The 22,527-nt window shown below is 39.0% G+C and overlaps 1 protein-coding gene across 2 annotated transcripts; it reads right to left on the reverse strand.

The window, feature by feature from the left end:
• Window positions 1–39: 39 nt before the first annotated feature.
• LOC109935281 (actin-like) lies at window positions 40–19,699 on the reverse strand. 2 transcript variants are annotated; one of them, XM_048614133.1, is made up of 9 exons: window positions 19,351–19,699; window positions 14,142–14,393; window positions 12,282–12,529; window positions 11,673–11,831; window positions 8,671–8,773; window positions 8,119–8,265; window positions 5,498–5,626; window positions 4,973–5,148; window positions 40–905 (listed from the first exon to the last, which is right to left on the reverse strand). In XM_048614133.1, exons 1-9 carry the CDS (start codon window positions 19,589–19,591, stop codon window positions 756–758), a joined length of 1,605 nt encoding a protein of 534 aa, XP_048470090.1. In that variant the 5' UTR covers window positions 19,592–19,699; the 3' UTR covers window positions 40–755. The 2 variants fall into 2 exon arrangements, with proteins under 2 accessions (XP_048470090.1, XP_048470089.1); XM_048614132.1 differs by having other exon boundaries at window positions 5,498–5,692.
• Window positions 19,700–22,527: the final 2,828 nt, after the last annotated feature.

Below are 22,527 nucleotides of genomic sequence, written 5' to 3' on the forward strand. Positions count from 1 at the left end.
TCTGATGCTGCTTGGCCTGCTGTGTTCATCCAGCTCTACACCTTGTTATCTCAGATTCTCCAGCATCTGCAGTTCCTACTATCTCTGAGACATATTCACTGACCTGATTGTTGAGGACTCTGTGGATACAAGTCTTAAGACTAAAAAACTGCTGTAGAAGAGCTGTAAATAAATTTTTAATTTCCTCCATCTCATGGGCCCTTATTTCAACAGTCTTACCTTCCACTGTTGGGAATGGTTTCAGGCTGAATGCTGCTCAGCTCTTGTGGTTTCAGAAATGTATTTTTGGAAATAACAAAATTGATCATGTCTACAATAAAAATGAAACGAGTAAAAGACTAAAAGATTGGAATACACATTGCTGAGATTGAAAACTTTGTAGTAGTCTGACAAGAAGGCATCAACATTTTAAGGATTGAAGCTTAAAGTTTGTTGAGGTGTTGCTAATGAAGTTTATTTAAGGCACAAACTAAAATGATGCTTGATCCCAGAACTAGTTGACAATCTAGTCACGGCCAATGGCCTCCTATCAAGTGCATCCCTATCTGTTCACCAAATATTGTTGCTGCCCATGCCCAATCTATCAAATAGCAGTGACCTCACCCCATGGTACCCCACTGTATCCCATTGCTTCTGTGATGATTAAGTAGAGCAAGATCAATGGCTTATAGCAAGTATTGATCCTTTCTGTTCTGCCTTTACTCTGTTAATGATTGATCTTTTTCTTCGGATTTCAGGCAGTGTTCCTTTCTTGTTTAACTTAGTTTTCTGTACAAAACAGTGGTTCCAAATTCTTCAAAGTCTTGGCGGGATACACACATTTGTTGGAAATTGGAAAGACCAGACAAAATGGCTGCTCCTTTCCATGAAAGGTAGTTCCTGTTGGGAGGTGCATGAACCCTCACCTGTTGAAGGAGAGAAAAGAATTTCAGATTAAAAAAAAAAAAATTGGCATCTAGTTAGATCAGAAAGGAATTTGACTGAGTCATGGTTGGTTGTAATTAAAAAATAGTTTGCAATTTATTTCCTTTATGTCATAATTTAATTTGATCTATGCAAATTTTACTAAACAGATCCCATCAGTCTCCATGATAACCAATGGGTTCTCATGGCTACAGCCATCAAATATTCTGTTGTTAGATGCTTCTAAAGTGCACTTGAGCAGCTTTGGAACCACTAGCATGCAAAGTAATATGACAAGTGTATAAAAACAATAACTTTGTTTTCTCATTAAGGTTAGAAATTTCTAAGGTGTCAAATATGAAATAATTGCTGGCAAGAGCAATTATTTCTGAACTAACTGAATAGCTTTCATTTGTTTTGGTAAATATGTTTTTTGATATGAAATATAATTGGCAATACATATAGAGATAATCAAATGCTGTGTAGAGCTAGATTTACTAAGCAAGAGGGAGATAACAAAATATTGCTAAAACAGATATGGTAGAAGTATAAGTATGAATATAAATTGCCTATCCTGGATTGCTTGGAGCCAAATTAACTCAAGAAAGTGCAATAGGTTTGTCATAACTTTCCAATCTTTCTACTGTGATGAAAAGTTTCGACATACTCTATATATTTGAATCATTTATAGAGAGTAGACTTTATAAATGTAACCAATTCCATATGCCCACTATTGTAAAGTTTAAAAAGAAAAGTAGGTTGACAGTCCTTTCATAACAGTGATCTTATCTGGTTTGTCAGAGAACAGGGAACCCTGTACTGGTTTATGAAAGGGAGTGCAAACATTGAGGGCCATTAACTTGTTTTTGGCTCAGGATAATTATGGGTTGATTTTAATTTAAAAACCTGGAGATGGAAAGATTTTTGGGTAGTTAAGAGAATATCTGATTTGAGTCAGAAGTAAGTATTGTTTACCTCACAAATAAAGAGTGAAAAGCATTTCATGGAAAACAGGTACCTCAGTACAAAGGTTCAGTTTGTGCAACTTCAGACTGGAACTGTTTAATTAGAATTCTACAGGTTACTATAACACTGAGAAAGTCCACGCTCTCAATTTGTGAATATTTATTTAAGAAGACTTAACAGTTCACAGGAAGAAACTGGAGAATTGGCTACATCAGAATTAAAGATAGGAAATGAGGGGTACTTCCTCTGTAACATGGTGAGGTTGAGGAATAGACTGAAACGGTTTTGCTAGGTGTTTTAAGATTCTTCTCTAACTGTGCTCAACATAAACAGCTTTGCTTTTATTTTTTGTTTTTGTCCTATGTATAGTAAACTCCTGTTCTGTTGTTAAAGACAATCTGCAGCCATATGTGACCAAGTTACAGTAAATGACCACGATGTTAACTAACAAAAACATATGATCTATCAGGCCAGGTTGGGGTCTGAACTGTCCGTAGTACCATCAGCTGGGACCATACAACTCGATTTAAAAAAAGATGCCAGAATATTGGAGACTGTCAAATACTGACACCTTTATCTTGGCAAGGGTAAGGGCATTTGGACACTCAGTTTAACATCAGTGGTGGGTAAGGTTTTGCAAAAAAAAAGGCTTTCAGAGAGATAAAGAGGAGAACCAACATAAGTTTGTAAAAAGCAGACCATGTTTGAATAAGTGTTTGATGAATTAACAAAAAGTGAGTTTAATAAACTATTTGACAAAATACTGCATAAAGCTGGTTAACAGAATTGAAGCTCTCAAAAGAGCAATGTCAGTGCCAGTGTCAGCTTGAATAAATAAAAGCTTAAGGACGAAACACAGTAAGTCATGCAAGATGGTTGCTTTTCAGATTGGAGGAGGGTAAATAATAAGGTTCTTCAAGGGTCAGGGCTATGGTCATTGATTTATTTGTCATTTATTTTTGATTTAAATAAATTGTTTGGATATTTCAATTGAGTAAAATTTCAAAATTTGTTAATGACATCAAATTTGGAGTGAGGATGATATACCAATCCACTATAAATGGGCATAACCTAAAAGAAAGGACAGTTAGCAGATGGACATATAATTTGTAGACATGTAAGGAAATATATTATTGTAGAAGAGATGAGTAGAGGCAATATAAACTTAATGGCAGAGCTAGAGATTGTGCAAGGACAGAGTCATGTGGATAGATCTTGGAAGGTTGAACGTCATAGTATGAGGGTATCTAGCAAAGCAGGTGGGATTCTGAGTTTCATGAATGGAGTTTGGAATAAGAAAGCAGGGAGGGTCTGGTCACCAGACTTCAGGAAGGGCAGAGGAGAGTTCCTAGAGTAGTTCTGTGATTGAGAAATTTTAGCCACAAAGTCAGGTTGGATATGTTGTTTCTCCTAGGAAAAAATAGGGAAGGAGAGTTGATAAAAATATACAGATTATGTATAACAAAGGTTGCAGGAACAGCAACTCATATTCCGCTTGGGAACCCTGCAGCCCAATGGTATCAATGTGGACTTCACAAGCTTCAAAATCTCCCCTCCCCCTACCGCATCCCAAAACCAGCCCAGCTCGTCCCCACCTCCCTAACCTGTCCTTCCTCCCACCTATCCCCTCCTCCTACCTCAAGCCCCACCCCCATCTCCTACCTACCAACCATCCCGCCCCCTTGACCTGTCCGTCCTCCCTGGACTGACCTATCTCCTCCCTAACCCCCCACCTACGCTCACCTTTACTGGCTCCATCCCCGCCTCTTTGACCTGTCTGTCTCCTCTCCACCTATCTTCTCCTCTGTCCATCTTCTATCCACCTCCCCCTCTCTCCCTATGTATTTCAGAACCTCCTTCCCCTCCCCCATTTCTGAAGAAGGGTCTAGGCCCGAAACGTCAGCTTTCCTGCTCCTCTGATGCTGCTTGGCCTGCTGTGTTCATCCAGCTCTACACCAACCTACCGTCACTATTCCCTTTAGCTAATGTACAAGGACTAAGCAATACAGATTTAAGTGTTTAGATAGTAACCATCGGAAGTTGGACTGACACTCAAATTAAATAAACATGCAGGGAATAGGGCAGGTCAGCGGGGTTGTGTGGATTGGTGTACAGAGAGATAATATGCATTTGGAGGATCGAACAGGTTTCTTTGGTGCCCTAATGAACAATTCCGAAGATATTTTAAGAATTATCGAAGAATGGATTGTGCTTGCTCTGTGAGAGGCACTAGTTCAGTGATGTGAATGACTTTTTTATGCTGTGCTGTAATCTCACTTTGGACGAGCTATAGTGCCTGACCCAGGTTCGAATTTTCAAAGTAAGCAATGGCAGTTCTTCGAGCTTAGAATCCTTACAGTGTGGAAACAGGACCTTTGGCCCAACAAGTCCATGCTGGCCCTCAGAGGATCCCTGAACACTATGGGCAATTTAGCATGCCAATCCACCTAGGCTGCACATCTTTGGATTGTGGGAGGAAACCGGAACACCCAGAGAAGTGCAAACTTCACACAGAGTTGCCTGAGGGCAGAATCGAACCCAGCCCCCTAGTGCTGTGAGGTAGCAGTGCTAACCACTGAGCCACCGTGCCATCCAGTTCTGGCCTGCCCAAAAACACTAACTCATAACATTTGACCCACATTATTAATATTGAGCTAAGAAATGAGGAGACTGTTAAATGCATGGCTGGAGAGAGGAAAAAATGAGGAGTATGTGGAAACTTCAGTTAATGAGACAGCCATTTAGCCATTTTAGCAAGTGCTTGCTCTACAACAAAGAAATGATTGGGTAGGGTTGATTGGATAAAGGAAAAGGATTGTTCAATTCACATGGGCTTTTTTAATATTAACATTTTGTTTGACTTGATAAATTTACACTATAAAATTTTACAAACAAGTGACCTCCACTGGAACTAATGTAAATGACTGGTATCTACAGGAGATGGTTAGGATGTGATCAAATAGCCTAAAGTCACTTGATATCTAGGCAGATACTGAACAAATGAAAATGTAGCTGAGAATGTAGGGGTGTTACAGTCAAAGAATCATATCCCATTAAGAGTCTAGACCTTCTGGAGAAGATTGTAGAAAATATGGAAAAATACCTTTATCCCTGTTTTTACAAGGTTTGACATCTCCTGTTGTAATCGTTCTTCCAAATTCTTAAACATACTGTTACCACCAGCTAGTACAATGTTGGCATACAAATCATTGCGGATCTCCTCACTGCATCTCTCAATCACTGAATGTGTCAATGTAGGCAGGTTCTGTATGTCTTTGCCTGAAATAAAGTGATATCATTTCATGACATACATACATTGCACCAAAGCAAAACTTTTCTTTTAAAAAAACTGCTACTTCACCCCACACCATCTGTGTTATTTCCGCATCCGTTTTTGAATTCAGTTGTAATTAGATAATTCTGAAAAATCATGTTTAGAGGTGAAATACAAATGGAAATGAAAAGAAATACCATTCAAATTGTATAACCACTAGGTTAATTATCAGTTGAACAGTGTACAGTCAGTAGACAGATGTCATGAAGGAGATATTTTGCACTGAAACATTGTTCTACTGTCTATGAGCAGGGAAAGATGATTAGAGTATGGTCAAATGTCTCGAACCGTTACCTATTAAAAATGGCTTATAGATGACTTCAGGGCAGATGAATTTCTGATTTGTGATAATCATATTTTGTCCATCTGGAAGCACGTACTCCTCCTTTATTTCTTCTGGATTATTCTTGAAGTTCTTGAGTTCTGCTTCAAAATTAAGGGCAACGTAACAAAATTTCTCCTTGATGTTTCTGATAATATCCAACCCAGCTGGAAATTGACACAAAATACAATTCAATATGTACAGAGTGGATCATTTAAATTATTGTTAGTGCATTTTGAGATTTCCCAGATCAATAAAATACTTTGGAAGTCAGGTTACTGGATTGTATTTTAACATTAACTTGCTGCAAGGGAATTGCATCAGGCTGTTAATACCTAGAACAAGTAGGAGCATATCACACCTTGTTAGCCTGTCTTGCTCTGTTGTATATTGCATCTTTACCATGAGCCATTAGAAGTTGAGTTTTAGCTGGTATACTCTCGACGTTGATAATTGAGATCCCATTATTTAATACTAGATCAAACCGTATCTGATAAAGTCAGGTGGGAGGACTGTCAGGAACAAAAAAATCACAGGCACTGACAGATTATACAAATTGTCTTGCTTCTGCATGCAAAATGCAATGTAATATAAGAAACTTTAAATGGAACACACTGTCCTTTGCTGAATTAACATGTTCACCTATGCCTCTGTGCTTCTCCTCCAGTCTGTGCTTTTTAAGAAGCAGAATAACAAATGAACATCAAAAGAAGAAATGCTTCTATATCAGTGATCCTTTTCATATTGCAGTAGAGCTGCTATTCTTCAGCTTCGCATTTGATCAGGCCTGGCATTGGATACACATCAATTAATGAATGAGGGTGATGTTTGGTGTTAACTAATGAACAATTATGTATTAAAATATCATGGCAATTGGTACAAAGGCAATTAAAGATAACAAAGAGGCACACTGAAACTTTTAGCTACATTGACCTTGCCTTTTTAAAATCATAGTTATATTTTTCTATGGGCTGGATTTTTTGGAGGAGTGGTAATATTCAGATTTCCATTTGCTTCTATAATTTATAGAGTTGTAGAGTCATACAGCATGGAAACAGACCCTTCGGTCCAACTCATCCATGTCGACTAGGTTTCCAAAATTAAATAGTCCCAATTACTGTATTTGGCTCATATCCCTCTAAGCGTTCCACATTCATGTACCTGTCCAAATGTCTTTTAAAACGTTATAAATGGTCTGCATCTACCACCTCCTCTTGCAGTTCATTTCATATACGCACCACACGCTGTATGACAAAGTTGACCCTCAATTCCTTTTTAAATGTTTCCCCTCTCACCTTTAATCTATGCCTTCTAGTTTTGAACTCCCCGCTCCTAGGGAAAAGATCTTTGCTGTTCACTTTATCTATGCCCCTTGTGATTTTAATAAACCTCCAGAGGTCACCCCTCAACTTCGTATGCTCCAAGGAATAAAGTCTCAGCCTATTCAGCCTCTCCTTGTCAATCAAATCCTCCAGTCACAGTAACATCCTTGTAATCCTTCCTATAGCTGGGCGACCAAAACTGTCTATATGCAGTATTCCAAATGAAATCTTGTGGAATTGTAGAATTCAGATGGTTCTGTTGCAGTCAAGTAAAAATTACACAGGAAAAGTCAGAGTGTTAAATACCTAATCTAAAGCCTGAGTAGCCATTAAACTGATTTCCATACTAACTTACAGATCCCCCGCTACATCTCCCCAGAAGCTTTAAACTTCACAGATCCTGACCCAATATCCACCTCCACCCCATGGTCCCAAAAGCCAGCCAACAGACCCAACATCCCTCCTTTGTTCTGAACGAGACTCACCCTAACTCCAACCTGAACAGGGGGAACTGCATGTCCCAACTTGACCCCATTGCTCAACCACTAGTCCAAACGCTCTAGCCTGCCTCAGGACCAATTTAACCTCTAAACTGCAAAGCCTCTGTTCATGCCAATTTGGGTGCTGACACATTGGGTTCCATATGGACCTCAGAGGTCTGTGGAACAGGAAAAAAAATTCAGGGGGATCACTGCACAGGAACCAGTGCCCTGGGACCTGACATTCCACATCCAGTGGCATCCAAAGCCTGATATCTCCTGCTTTCTCCCACCTACCCTAAACGCTGCACAATTTAACTAGCCACCATGCACCTAGCATCCTACTTACCTGGCACCTAACTCCCTGAAACCCTATCCTGACCCACTTGGAACCCTACCCACCTAGCATCCTACTTACTTGACATCCTATGCACCAGCCACCCTAACCCGCACTTCCCCTACATACTTACCCTTTCATAGGAGCTGTCAAAGTGGCTGACAGCAGTGCTGGGACCTTTAAGTCATAGATTATGCAACTGACGTAAAAAGGAAGCATGGTTTGCTTTCCCTTGATTGTTGTGCACTACGAAGGGCCTGTCAGAAAGTAAGTACAGTCTTGCATTTCTTAAGGAACCTTGACTGGAATCTCATGTCAGAAATACAAATTTTTTTTATTGTGCAAAAAAGGGATGAAGTAGCAAATCACTTGGTTTCTACTCCTTGGAAAATATGACTCAATCTTCCTACATTGAGTGGTACCCTCAGTCGATGTTGGTATGTTGTGAATATTACCTTTGGAAGTGAAGGACCAGCTATTATTTTCAGCCAGTGATCTCATCATGTATTCTGTCAAGTCCTCTCCTCCCAGGTGTACACGCTGCGTGATGTTTTCCAAAGCATCTCCTTCAATAATGGGAACTACATGTGTCACAGTTGATCCTGCAAGCAGTAAAATTAGGAAATAAATTCACTTTATTAAACAATTGATAATTTGGTATAGGAACAGAGTAGTAGCATCAACTACAAATGTTAACAGTTCACAGACCTGCTGCATTGTTTTAACAAAATCCTCTCTCAAAATGCAAAAGTATCTTTACCTTTTGTGGGATGGTTTATGATGGACTAACTAAGTAAATTTTGAAATCTTGAAGCAAATTATCAACAGGAGAGTTAAATACTTTGATGAAATGTCATCTTTCTCAGCCATCCTACTTTGTGATCAGCTCAAATCCACTCTGCAAAAAATTGTGAGACTGTCTCCCGCAGTACAGAGGTCACCAGCCTCGAAAATATAATGGATATTTTTGGAAATAATTCCGAGATCAATTGCAAAGATGATGTTACCTGAATCAATAACAGTTCCTGTGACTTTACCAGTGGAGTGTAGTGCCAGCACTGCCTGGATCCCCAGAAATAAAGAGGGAACTTGAAATGCTTCAAAAAGAATCTATATTGAACAAAACAAATGCAACAGAACGTTAGTTGCAAACTTTGGATGAAATACACTCCAAATCATTACAGTGCTTCTAACTTGCCAGTTTAGAGTTTTCACTTTTTATGTGGAATATTATCGTGTGTATCTGAGAGATAGGAGTTGGGTACATTTATGAATTAATTGTGGAGAAGGTAGATATACCTGTGACTTTTAGGAAGAGTCATAAATATTTACCTACAAAGGATAAGAACAGAAAGCCAGTCTTTCTGATGCTGTCCTTTGTTTGGTATACATTCATTCATTTTGTATGCAGGAATAGAAACTGATATGTCAAGCCTACAGGTACAGCATTGTAGCATATTGGTTGAGTAACTGGACTAGTGATCTGGAACCATGATTTAAAATCCTGGTACTGTAGCTTGGAAATTGAAATTGGGTTAATTAAATAAAGCTGGAGTAAGAAGTTAGTATCATCAACTGATTATAAAACTGTCAGATTGTTGTAAAAACTCATCTAGATCACTTTTTCACTTTTATGGAATGGAATTTGCCATCCTTACACGGTTTGGCCTACATGCAACTCCAGAGCCACAGAAATGTGGGTTGAGGAAATAAATAGCAACATCTTGAAAAATGTCCATATTACAGAGGAGGAGGTGCTGAGTGTCTTAAAACACATAAGGGTAGATAAATCCCTGGGACCTGATCAGGTGTATCCTAGAACTCTGTGGGAAGCTAAGGAAGTGATTGCTGGGCCTCTTGTTGAGATGACTGTATCATTGATAGTCACAGGTGAGGTGCCAGAAGACTGGAGGTTGGCAAACATGGTGCCACTATTTAGGAAAGGTGGTAAGAAAAAGTCAGGGAACTATAGACTGGTGAGCCTGACTTCAGTGGTGGGCAAGTTGTTGGAGGGAATCCTGGTGACAGGATTTATATGTATTTGGAAAGGCAAGAACTGATTAGGGATAGTCAATATGGCTTTGTGCATGGGAAATTGTATCTCACTAATTTGATTGAATTTTTGAAGAAGTAACAGAGAGGATTGATGAGGGCAGAGTGGTATACGTGATCTATATGGACTTCAGTATGGTGTTTGACAAGGTTCCTTATGGTAGATTGGTTAGCAAGGTTAGATCATCTGGAATACAGGGAGAACTAGCCATTTGGATACAGAACTCGCTCAAAGTCAGAAGACAGAGCCTGGTGTTAGAGGGTTGCTTTTCAGACTGGATGCCTGTGACCAGCAGTGTGCCACAGGGTTGGTGCTGGGTTCACTGTTTTTCGTCATTTATGTAAATGATTTGGGTGTGAACATAGGAAGTGTCGTTAGTAAGTGTGCTGACGACACCAAAATTGGAAGTGTTGTGGACAGCAAAGAAGGTTACCTCAGAGAACAATGGGACCTTGATCAGATAGGCCAATGGGCTGAGGAGTTGCAGATAGAGTGTAATCTAGATAAAAGTGAGGTGCTGCATTTTGGAAAGGCAGATCAGGGCAGGAATAATACACTTAATGGTAAGGTCTTGAGGAGTATTGCTGAACAAAGGGACCTTGGAGTTCAGGTTCATAGTTCCTTGAAAATGGAGTTGCAGGTAGACAGGATAGTGAAGAAGGCGTTTGGTACGCTTGCCTTTATTGTTCAGTGCATTGAGTATAGGAGTTGGGAGGTCATGTTGCAGCTGTACAGGACTTTGGTTTGGCCACTTTTGAAATACTGTGTTCAATTCTGGTCTCTCTGCTATATGAAGGATGTTGTGAAACTTGAAAGAGTGCAGAAAAGGTTCACAAGGATGTTGCCAGGGTTGGAGGGTTTGAGCTATAGGGAGAGGCTGAATAGGCTGGGGCTATTTTCCCTGGAGTGTCAAAGGCTGAGGGGGGACCTTACAGACATTTATAAAATCATGAGGAGCATGGATAGGCTGAATAGCCAAGGTCTTTTTCCTGGGTGGGGGTGTCCAAAACTGGAGGACATAGGATTAAGGTGAGAGAGGAAAGATTTAAAAGTGACATAAGGGGCAACATTTTCACGCAGAGGGTGTTGTGTGTATAGAATGAGCTGCTAGAGGAAGTGGTGGAGGCTGGAACAATTACAACATTTAAAATGCATCTGGATGAGTATATGAATAGGAAGAGTTTAGGGGGATATGGGCCAAATGCTTGCTAATGGGACTAGATTAATTTAGGATATCTGGTCAGCATGGACGAGTTGGACCAAAGCATCTGTTTACATGCTGTACATCTCTATGACTTCTGAAATGGTATATCAAGCCACTTATTTATGAAGATCTCGCCATCACCTCAATGTCAATTATGGGTAATAAATGATTTGCCTGCAATGTTTACATCACGAGTGGATTAAACATTACATGAAGGAGGCACAACAGGTTATGATGATCTGACCAATTCATACAAAGGAACATAAAAAAGGAGCAAAAACCATAGCAGATAAAATTTTAGTGGGGAAATGTGAGATCATCAACTTTGAATATTTTCTTAACAGTGAGGAAACCGGGACCTGTAAAGGAGCAAGAAATTTAGGCATTCTTGTACAGAAGTCACTAATGGTTAATGCTCAAATGTAAAAGGTAATCAAAAAGGCTAATAGAATGTTGGTCTTTGACTCAAGGCCGCTGGAAGTAAGAAGTAAGAAAATGATGCTTCAGTTATACACAGCTTTGGCCAGAATCTAGCTGAATTGTGTTGAGTACCAAGCTTCAGAAGGGGTACGCTACCAATTCACTGGAATGAGATTAGGATTTAATTTATGGATGAAGGCTGTATAAACAAGCTGATATGTACTTGAGTTTAAAAAATGAAGGGTGACCTAATTAAAGAGCTTAAAATTACGAATGGATTTGAAAGCGCAGTCACAGAGAAACTTTGGTAGAGTTTGTTATGAGTTTATTACCTCAGTTGTTTTCTCCCTGTTTTGCTGGGGATTATTTGGTGGTTCTGTCATAACAATTGGATGCTCCTGAATGTCAACACGCAATTCATTTTCAAACGCATGCCTCCAGAGCACTTCCATTTCTGTCCAGTTTGCAATCAGTCCATGCTGAATTGGATACTACAATCAAACACAACTTAATCAATATCTGAATAGGCACCTACTAATCAGCCCACGAATAAGATTCTCCACAGCAGCTATTCACTCCTTGAATTGATTGTATTTTTTGATGTACAGATTTCAGTATTTTTGTTGAACTTTTGCTAGATAAACATCAGGGTTGGGAAATCAAACCTTCGTTATTTTCATCCAGTAGCAAACATTCTCTGAAAGAAATACAGCTATCTTTATTCTTTCTGAATATTTCATGTTAACCTGAGCCAAAAGCCTGAACTTACCTTCCCATTGCAGTCAAAGCATCCTTGTTGAGTGACACTAACAATTTGCCAAATTAAGTGGATAGAGTGTTAATTGAAGAAATAGCACAATCCACAGCGCGGAGATGGGCAGACTAAGGCGGAATGGTGATAAAAGGTTATTCCAGTATTGGCACATAAGCATTTTACTTACAACCAAATGAAGAATAGTACGTTTTCTTTGGGCTTCTTCTCCAACATAAGTGCACCTTTCTGATAATCCAAAAACATTCAATGTTGTGTTCTTTGGTCTTCCTACCACACTTGGAAAAACATGCGTTGGTGAATGATTTTCTGAGAGTCCAGCTTTTATCAGCCCACTGCCATTATCAATTACAACTGGAGGATACAGGTCACTAGGTAGGCTGGAAGAAGAGTTGGTCACCCCAAAAACTGAACAATCTGGAAAGAATTTAAATGAAGAAATAAGTATGGCAAAACATAGTTATGACTGCTGAAAAATGACATGGGTCTAGCCTAACAGCACACCCAACCCAAGTAAAATCTATCTAAAGCTTAAAAATTCAATCACAGTGAGCCTGTTGTGCCTCAGTAGTAGAAAGTTAGATGCGAGTATGAATGCACAATATGTAAAAGAGATTGCCTTGGTCTAAAGAGAGGATAAACAATTAGCAACCTTCAGCAACCTACATTAGTAAATGTTATGATCTCCATGTGATTGGAGAAATTTCAACTTATAGTTAATAGCTTGAAGCAAGCCACATTAAAATATCACGTTTTGCTGTAACAAATGGCTGAAGTAAAACACTATTGACTAAACACGTATTTAGGCAACCTATGCTTTAAACTACTGAAAAGAGTACTTTTAAGTATCATCAAAATTTTTCTTCTACAGTTACATGTTACTCCATCTCTTAAGTGGACTATTCATTCTCCAGAGACTACTGTAATTATTCTCAGTGACTCACTTTCTATTTTTTTCCTTAGCGGAGTAATTTATAATCCCTGAACTGACTTCTGGCTGCAGTTCTGTAAGTTCTTTAGAAGAGTTACTGGACCTGAAATGCTAGGTCTGCTTTCTCTCTACAGATGCTGCCAGACTGCTGTGTTTTTCCAGCAATTTCTGTTTCTGTCCATGATATTCCTGGATTTGTAAGGAAGCCTATAAGCTGATGCCAAAATTGGTTTCTCCTACCATCTTCCTCAAGACAATGTGAAGCACACTAGCCTTGTATCTGGGTAGAATTATTAATTATCTATACTTGATCCCAACTCACTTTCATCTTAGAAGAGATAGTTTACAGCAAAGGTGTTTATAACTAGATATTTTACAACACCTTTGTGGGACTTTGGGAGACTCGATATATACTCATGACATGCTCAGAGAACTGTCTTTTTTGCCAAGGGTAAATACCTTGCAGCTTCCACTCAATAAAACAATACAGCTGTTCCTTTGTTCCCTAACAAGAAAACCACTTTACTGTCTGGCAGACTGCAGAAAATATTACACGATCCCCTTAATTTACCTTCAATTTAAAACTAAAGTCCCAAAATATAATTATGTGTTAAACCTCACAATGGTATCAAATGAAAATCAGTTGAGACCAACATTAGGATGATTAAGTTGTGATCATTGATATCCTGGCAGCAATCACTGTGCTTATATAGGAAAATGAGCCATTTTAGTGAGGCACAGGAAAGCACCAGATAAATGAAAGGATGTCCAGTGAGAACTGTAGTGATTGTAACGAGGTCATGTAGGTGGATGTCATGGAATATGAGATCCCTGATTGGGGCTGTTGACCTGGTCCAATCAGGGAGCTCTGGCTGACAGATGTAGACAGCAGTGTCAGAGGTTATATTCACTTTGAGAGCTGGCTTTGAGGAAGCTGGACCAGTGTCAGGTATTAAGCATGTGTAAAAATTGGTGGCGGGATACCTGCCTCTGTGGAGCTATTCAAGAGTGAGCAGCTGCAGTAGATGATGGAGAAATGAAGAAAACTACAGGCAATGGCACCTGATGAGATGTTATATAAATGAACATATTTCTTACCATCATGTCTCATAAGCAGGTCTCTCTCACAATGTAGCATTAGGTTATGGAAATTAACATTTTGTGTCTTGGTTGCTTCTGGCTGTGTTGGATCATTTACATCATCCTTAACACTCACATTGACCTTGCTGATAGTCTGGCCCTGATCCTCAGGAACCAAGTCGAGATTGTCTTTCGAAACACACAGCTGCTCTCCCAAATTCCTTTCATTACTCCTGTTGTTTCTCTCCACAGTAATTGAACTGTTTGAATCTAAAATTAAAGAATTTAATGAGACTCTTAACAAGAGACTTCTTAAAATTAATTCCCAGGATGTTAGCTTGCTTCATCAAACTGATATTCCATTTTTAGATGTGTCTGGTATTATTCCTGGTATTACTACATGCCCTCCTGCCATTGTAGTACCAGAGTTAATCCCACCCCCACCTCTCCCCTCCCCAGCTCGATGGTAATGGTAGCATCGGGGAGATGCTTCATCATATGCTTACAGAAACTGGTTGATTCTGCTGCTGTCCCATAGAACATCTCTGATGCCCAGCTCTGAGTTGCTATATCTGCTTGAAAACTATCCAATTTAGCATGGTAGTAGTGCCATGTAATACCAAAGAAGGATATCCTCATTTGAAGATGGATACTTTGTACTGCTGAGGGTGAGGTCAAGTAGATTTTTCGATTTTGTTAGATCATTCATCACCAGAGATAAATCCAATCCTTCAAGACTCTAAAACGAAAACAGAAATTGCTGGAAAAGCTCAGCAAGTCTGGTAGCATCTGTGGAGAGAAGTCAGGGATAACATTTCGGGTCGAGTGATCCTTCCTCAGACTTTAACCACTTGGTCAGTGACCAAGTCACTTGGGGTGATAGATATTGAAGTCCTCCACACAAAGTATATTTTGTGCCCTTTCCACCATCAGTGCTTCTTTCAAGTGGTGTTCAACATGGAGGCGTACTGCTTTATCAGTTGGGGGGCTGGTGTATGGGAGTAAGTGATCATCGTCAAGGTGCCCCTGATTGACCTGTTGGCATGAGAATTCTTAATGTGTGCAGTCAATGATAAATACTCCAAGGGTAACTCCAAACTGACTGTATACCGCTAGTGGGTCAGTCAAGAGGGGATGGTAGTGTCTGGCACATAGTCATACTCATGGAATCATATTTGGCAATGTGAGGTTGTTGTTTGACCAGCTTATGAGGCAACTCTTCCAATTTTGATAAAAAGTCCCCAGATGTTAGTAAAGAGGACTTTGCAGTGTTGACAGGGCTGGGTATGCCATTGTCATTTCCAACACCTAGGTCCATCTAGATTCATTCCTTTCAGACATTTCTCTAGTGTTTTTGATAAAACTGATTGGCTTAGTAGGCCCTTTCAAAGGGCATTTGATAGTTAACCACATAATACATCAAAGATGCCAGCCATAAACGCCTTGATTCAGACTCTTTATAGTCCAATGCTGAATAAATGGATCAAAAACTCAACCATTGCCAACCAAACTCTTGTCTTCAGCGTTTTATCATTGAAGCTGCCAACCTCACCTCAATTGCTGAACTGATGAATCATCATATGTTAATTACTGCTTTTTTTAATGATAAGAAGTCTTCAAAATAAGATGTGTAATTTGAATATTCTTTCAATAATCCTTGGGATGCTGAGTAAGCAGATTGATGTAATGTGATCCATGCTCATGGTCCTAATGTACTTGGTTCATCCTAAATCATCCCCCTCTTGGCTGTTGAAGAAATCTCTCTAAATTACATATTTAAGTTAATAGTAAACAGTGACGCTGAATTGTATGGACAATTAGAGTTACCTTGTGTCTGTTCATGAATGGGGAAGAGGGGAAAAACAGTTAATTCCACTTCTGTCACATTACTTTCACCCACAACATTTTACAAATTGTCTATTAAATTTACTGCCATAATTTTTTATTTTGGACAAACTATCCAATTGTTTACCAGTGGTACTTAGACATTCTCTCTAAATCATCATCCAGTAACCCCCTTCTGAACTTTATTAATGAACACTAAGTGTGAACAGGCTGACACTCAACTTCTTATGATTATCTTGGCAATACATATTGTACAGATTGCTTGGCAATTGTTGAGGTTGACCTCTACTCCAAAAGAGGAGGCAGAACAAATAAAAATCTTATATTTTAATATAAAATAGTACCATTTCCTGCATATTTAAAATTAACACCTACAAATAGGCAAATGTTAATGCCTTTGCACCATTTCTCATTTTGTTCATGTTCCTGGAAAGCAATGAATGATATCTGTGTTTATAATATTAAGTCCAGCTTCCTTTAAATTAATAGAAAAAACTGCATCTGTAATTTTGCTGCAGGACAAGTGAGCTGGATTTAGCAGATAAATACCTTGTCAGGTCGAAAGCAAAAGGCAAGGGATGCAGGTTAAATTGTGTGTTTAATTCTGCAGGTGATGAATATTCATTGAAGCATCATTAAACAACAGATCAACATCTTAAAAATTAACAGAAAAATGACTATCCCATTTGCCTTCTAGACATTTCTGGGTAGTAGAAATCTCAAGTCCAAAATTATGGGGGTAGCAACTATAATGTCATTCTTTATTCATTCTTCATTCTCAACTTCTATATCATTCAAAAGACTTGTATTCTGTTATTTAGTAAAAGTTTATGAATAAGGTGAATCTTCTTATGAACAAGATCACAACATCTTTAACTTTGACAATCCTCATTTCTTTCTATCTAGTTCTAAATCCTAGACTTTAGCTGTCACTTAAATTTGACACTTTGGTACAGATTGAACTTCTGACTTGTGAAATCATGGATGTGGAGTACTTTGAAAATTAACTTTTTTATTGTTAATTTTCACTACAATATGAACAAAAGAAAAAGGAAACAAATCATTCAGATACTCAGAATTACAGAAAATGCAATAACGCTGGAGGTGTGACACTTTCAAACGTTTTATATCTTATCCTACATTCAGACTGTAGAAGCAATGTGATTCTTTGTTGAAATGGTTGTGATTTGTTAAAACACCCGTAATCAGGAGGAACAGACTGCAAACATGAGGATTTTTTTTAGTAGAGTTAAATTGAATATTACAGAAAACCATATTTATTCCTGATTATCCGGGGACATAGATCACAACTGCAATGTTTCTATGATTTGAAAATTGTTTCATTACAGCAGTATTTGTATGGATTTTCATTCCATCTTACCACTGTGTTTCCATAAAGGAGTTTATACATGACCAAGCAACACTTATATTTTGAAACATGGAAATACTTATGAGTTATGAAAAAAATATTTAAATGCACTTTTCTTTGTATATGCATTTCTGCATTATTTCCTCCAGATTCCTTTATGAAAATATTTCTGACTGGCAATTTGGTCAACAGCACAGACAAATATACTTCACTTCTTTGAAAACAAAAACTGCTGGAAATCACAGCAGGTCAGGCGGTGTCCATGGAGAGAGAGCAAGCTAACGTTTCTCTCCACGGATGCTGCCTGACCCACTGTGATTTCCAGCATTTTTTGTTTTCAGCATGGACTCCAGTTTCTGCAGTAATTTGCTCCTATATTTCACTTTATCTTAGCTCTCACCTAATTTCCCATTTTGTTGGTCATTAACAGTCCACTTCATAAAATTGAAAACTCCAGTTAAATCATCTCCACATTTTCTTCCCAGAGACAGTAGATACATTTAAAATAGTGTCTTATCATTTCCTTAAAACATTCAAGAGTTTTACAACCAATTCAAAATACAGTCATAAATGTTAAATAAGCAACTGTAGCAGAAAGTTTGCATTCAGCCAGGGCACACAACAACAAATGATCCAGAAACCTATTTTAGTTGATGTGGATTGAGGGAATGATGCTGACCAAGACATCAACTCTTTGAATAGTGTCTTTTGCAAGCACATGTAACATCTTTGTTTGTTGTTTTGTCAAAAAGGTAGCACTTTGAATAATGCAACATTTCCATAGTAATGCAATGAAACATGTTCTTAGAATGACTTAATTCAGTACAATTATAACTCCCATCACATATCACAGAACATACAAAGCTCAGCACTTCAATTCATTAGGAAACAGCTTCCCTGAATTTTATGGGTGAATGGCCAACCACTATAGGTCTGGGTAATACAGAATAGGAAGATTCTGTTACATCCCAAGCCTATATTGGCAGCCAAAGGTAAAAGGCAAAGATGACCCTAGTAATTATTATGTCAGAGAGGAGAGACTAGCTGAGATGTTGCTCTCGAAAGAAGACTATTCTCCAAAGATCCTTGAAGGTGCAGGGCAGGTAGATAAGGTAGTTAAGAAGGAATATGGGATACTTGGCTTTATTAGTCAAGACACTGAATACAAGAACAAGGAGGTTATGATGGAGCTGTACATAATGTTAATTAGGCCACAGTTGGAGTACTGTTTGCCTTTCTGGTCACCACATTATAGAAAGGATGTGACTGCACTAGAGGGTGCAGAAGAGATTCACCAGGATGTTAGCTGGGCTGGAGTGATTCAGCCATGCAGACAGGCTACATAGGCTGTGTTGTTTTCTCTACAGCAGAGAAGGACAAGAGGTGATCTGATTGAGGTGTACAAAGTTCTGAAGGAGATATACAGGGTAGATAGGGACATTTGTTTCCCTTTGTATGGGGGAGGGGGTCAATAATCAGCAGACATAATTTTAAGGCAAGGAGGAAGTTTTAGAGGGATTTGAGGATTTATTTTCACCCCAGGGTTGTGGGTTTCTAGAAGTCTACCTAAAAGGGTGGTAGAGGTGGGAACCCTCAAGGGAGTTAAGAAGTATTTATACCAACACTTGAAACTCAAAATAGCATACAAGGCCAAGTGCTGGAAAATGGAATTTACGTAGATAGATCTTTGATGGCTACCATAGACACAATGGGCCGAAGAGCTTCTTTCCGTGTTGATAAAAACTTGGAACCTGCTCGTAATTTTTACGAGATTCGGTGACACATTCGAAGTTCAACAGTTAGGAAACCACTTACGTGGGTTATGCTAGAGCCCGGGAGACCAATTGCTCACAGTTTATTGACTATTCTCAAAAGGTAACATATAGTGTTCCCTATGACTGAATCACTTTGTCAAGTTGTTGTAACCAGTTGTTTAAGGAACTGATGAACTTCTTATGGAGCAACCTCAGATCTAAAATAAGCAGTATTTTTGACATTACTGTAGGTACTTGCCTTTAGAATCTGCAGTTCTCTGGTTTATGTGTGACCAGGATTGGCACACTATCTCCCCGGTCTCCTGGTCTGCTGTTTCGCAGCCTGAGACCAAACTCGAGTGTTCTTTCGGGAGCCGGTTGTGGTCGGCAGGATCCGAGCAGTTGGCATCAGTGAGCGTGTTGTGGGTGGGTGGTTGTGGCCGGGGATCTCCAGGCGGCGAAGCGACTGCTGTTGTCTTTACACTCGAGGCACAGCCCATAGCGAGCGACCCTTTCCACCCTGCCCGGGATTCACGTCTAGATGATGGGAAGTTTTTGTTTCCTCGTCCCCGGGGCCTTAAGTTGAAGCATCAATGCGCTGCCAATGATCCCACTGTACATCTCCAACAAGGAGGAAGAGAGTTTCAGTTTACATTGCAGAGGCTTGGCGTTGCTAAGCTACTTCGTATTAACATTGGCTATTGTGGAGCATTGTATTCAAGTCAAGAAGCATTTAAAGGGACAGTGCTTATTAGTAACAGCTTGTATCACTGCCTTTTGCACAAAAATACATCCATGAAGGGATATATTACAACGAAATAATTTTAAATAATCATGGTTCATTTAACTTTATTCTGAAAAACTGAATTTAAAACTCCAAATATCAACAATTGCACAAAAAACCGGAAAAACATCAACCAACATCCCATCTCACATAACGCAAATACTTTTATATCGAACACTAACACTGCAATATCTGCACACTTAAATAGGTGCCTCAACTTAATTCAATATGTTAACGAAAGGCAGCAGTCTACGGGAATTACTTGTAGGAAAATAAATTTTGAAGAGGTCACAAAAATAAGTAGGTTAAATGAGGGGGCGAAGATGTGGCAAATGGAGTGTGATGCGAGAAACTGTGAAACTGTTCATTTTGCAGGAAGAATAAAAAACAAAGCATATTTTTTAAATGGTAAGAGATTACAGAGCTCTGAGCTGTAGTAGGATCGGGTGTCTGTGCATGAATTGAAAAAGGTTTGTATGCGGGTACAGTAGAATACAATCAAGTATGGAGGTTATGCTTAAAGTACACGGGGCTCTGATGAGGCCACATTTCCAAACTGTACACTACACTGGTCACCTTATTTATGGAAGGGTCTAAAAGCCTGTGAGACAGTTCATTGAAGGTTTATTAGACTCATCCCAGATAAGTAATGGTTGCCTTATGAGGAAAGGTTGCGCAGTCTAGGATTGTATCTGCTGTTGTTTCGAAGAGTAGGGGTGACTTGGTTGAAACACTTGAAGGTTTTTGACTGAATAGAAGTAGAGAGAAGGTTTCTTCTTATGGAATAATCTGGAACTCCCATTGCTTTTCATCATTTATATAAATGATTTGGATGTGGTAAGTTTGCAGATGACACTAAAATTTGACATGTAGTGGACAGTGAAGAAGGTTACCTCAGAGTACAATAGGATCTTGATCAGATGGACCAATGGGTCAAGGAGTGGCAGATGGAGTTTAATCTAGATAAATGTGAGGTGCTGCATTTTGGAAAGGCAAATCAAGGCAGGTCTTATATGCTTAATGGTAAGGTCCTGGGGAACCTTTGTTGCTGAACAAAGAGACATTAGAATGCAGATCCATAGTTCCATGAAAGTGGAGTTGCGGGAAGGTAGGTTAGTGAGGAAGGCGTTTGGAATGCTTGCCTTTATTGGTCAGTGCATTGAGTGTAGGAGTTGAGGGGTCATGTTGTGGCTGTACAGGACTTTGGTTAGGCCACTTTTGGAATACTGCGTGCAATTTTGGTCTCCCTGCCTTAGAAAAATAAAACAAAGAACTGCGGATGCTGGAGACCTGAAATAAAAGCAGAAATTGCTGAAGAAGCTCAGTAGGTCCAGAGCAACTGTAGGAAGAAAGCAAAGTTAACATTTTGAGTCGGGTAAAAAATCACTGCTGTTACTCAAGTTAAATATTTAATGGTGAACTGTAAAACTTGAAAGGGTTTAGAGAAGATTTACATGGATGTTGCCAGCGTTGGAGGGTTGAGCTATAGGGAGAAGCTGACTAAGTTGGGGTTATTTTCCTTGGAGTGTCGGAGGCTGAGGGGTGACCTTGTAGAGGTTTATGAAATCATGAGATGCATGGATAGGGTAAATATCCAAGATCTTTTCCCCGGGGTGGGAGAGTCCAAAACTAAAGGGCAAACATTTAAGCGGAAAGATTTAAAAGGGCAGCTGCCAGAGGAAGTGATGGAGGCCAGCCCAATTACAACATTTAAAAGGCATATGAATATGAAGGGTTTAGAGGGATATGGGCTAAATGCTGGCAAATGGGATTAGATTTATTTAGGGTATCTGGTTAGCATGGACGAGTTAGACTGAAGGGTCTGTTTCCGTGCTGTACATCTCATGAATCTACAACTAGGAATCACTGTTTAAAAATCAGATGTTGCCCATTTGGACAGAGATTAAGGGAATATCTTTCTCTCAGGATGTCATGAGTCTTTGGAACTCTTTCCTGAAAAGATGGGTGGAAATAGAGTCTACAAATATTTTATAACAAAAACTGTTAAGGGGTTGAAAGGTTATCATGGGTGGGTGGGAATGCAGTTATGAGGTTACAATCAGAGCAGCTGTTGTCTTATTGAATGGTGGAGCAGACTCAAGGGGCTGAATGGCCTACTCCTGCTCTTCATTCATACGTTTTTTTTGCTCTTTTGAGAAAGGACTAGATAAAGTCTATAATAATAAATAAATAAAAGAAGAACAAGTTTAAAAGAATTTTAACAAAGTGAACAAACTAAAAAAAGGTGTCAGGATCTTTTGATTGATCATTAATCTGAACTTAATAATGTTCTTGAAGCAGCTAAGAACTTGCATATCCTGAGAAAAACAGTGAAAGTTTAAATGATAGGAATAAACTTAATGATGAAAAGTAATTCTACCTTTAAAGATATAGGAAGATAGTTGAATGGCTGGCTGAGATTGCTTTTACAGTCTTGGACATTCAAAAAAACTACAGCCATGAAAGAGAATGGAGCTCAGGACTTATAACTAGATGATAGTTGTAAAGACTTTGTTAAAAGGTCAACACCCTGATAATATTAACAGATTATATTGTCATAATATAAACAATATTATTCTTGGCAGAGTTAATCTCATCATACTAAGCATACAATTTTCTAACCCAAGGAAAAGCTGTAGAACTCACTCAAAA

Source organism: Rhincodon typus, chromosome 29 (genome assembly GCF_021869965.1).
Source record: "Rhincodon typus isolate 14 chromosome 29, sRhiTyp1.1, whole genome shotgun sequence".
Classification (NCBI taxonomy): Eukaryota; Metazoa; Chordata; class Chondrichthyes; order Orectolobiformes; family Rhincodontidae; genus Rhincodon; species Rhincodon typus.

Bases quoted from the DNA above. Each gene is read 5' to 3' on its own strand.
- LOC109935281 (XM_048614132.1), bottom strand. From the start codon at position 19,591: ATGGGCTGTGCCTCGAGTGTAAAGACAACAGCAGTCGCTTCGCCGCCT. The intron at 8,774-11,672 runs GTAATAAACTCA...TGTTCAATATAG, and splicing joins ACAGGGAGAAAACAACTGAG to ATTCTTTTTGAAGCATTTCA. The intron at 5,693-8,118 runs GTAATATTCACA...GTCAATTTCCAG, and splicing joins CTGGTCCTTCACTTCCAAAG to CTGGGTTGGATATTATCAGA.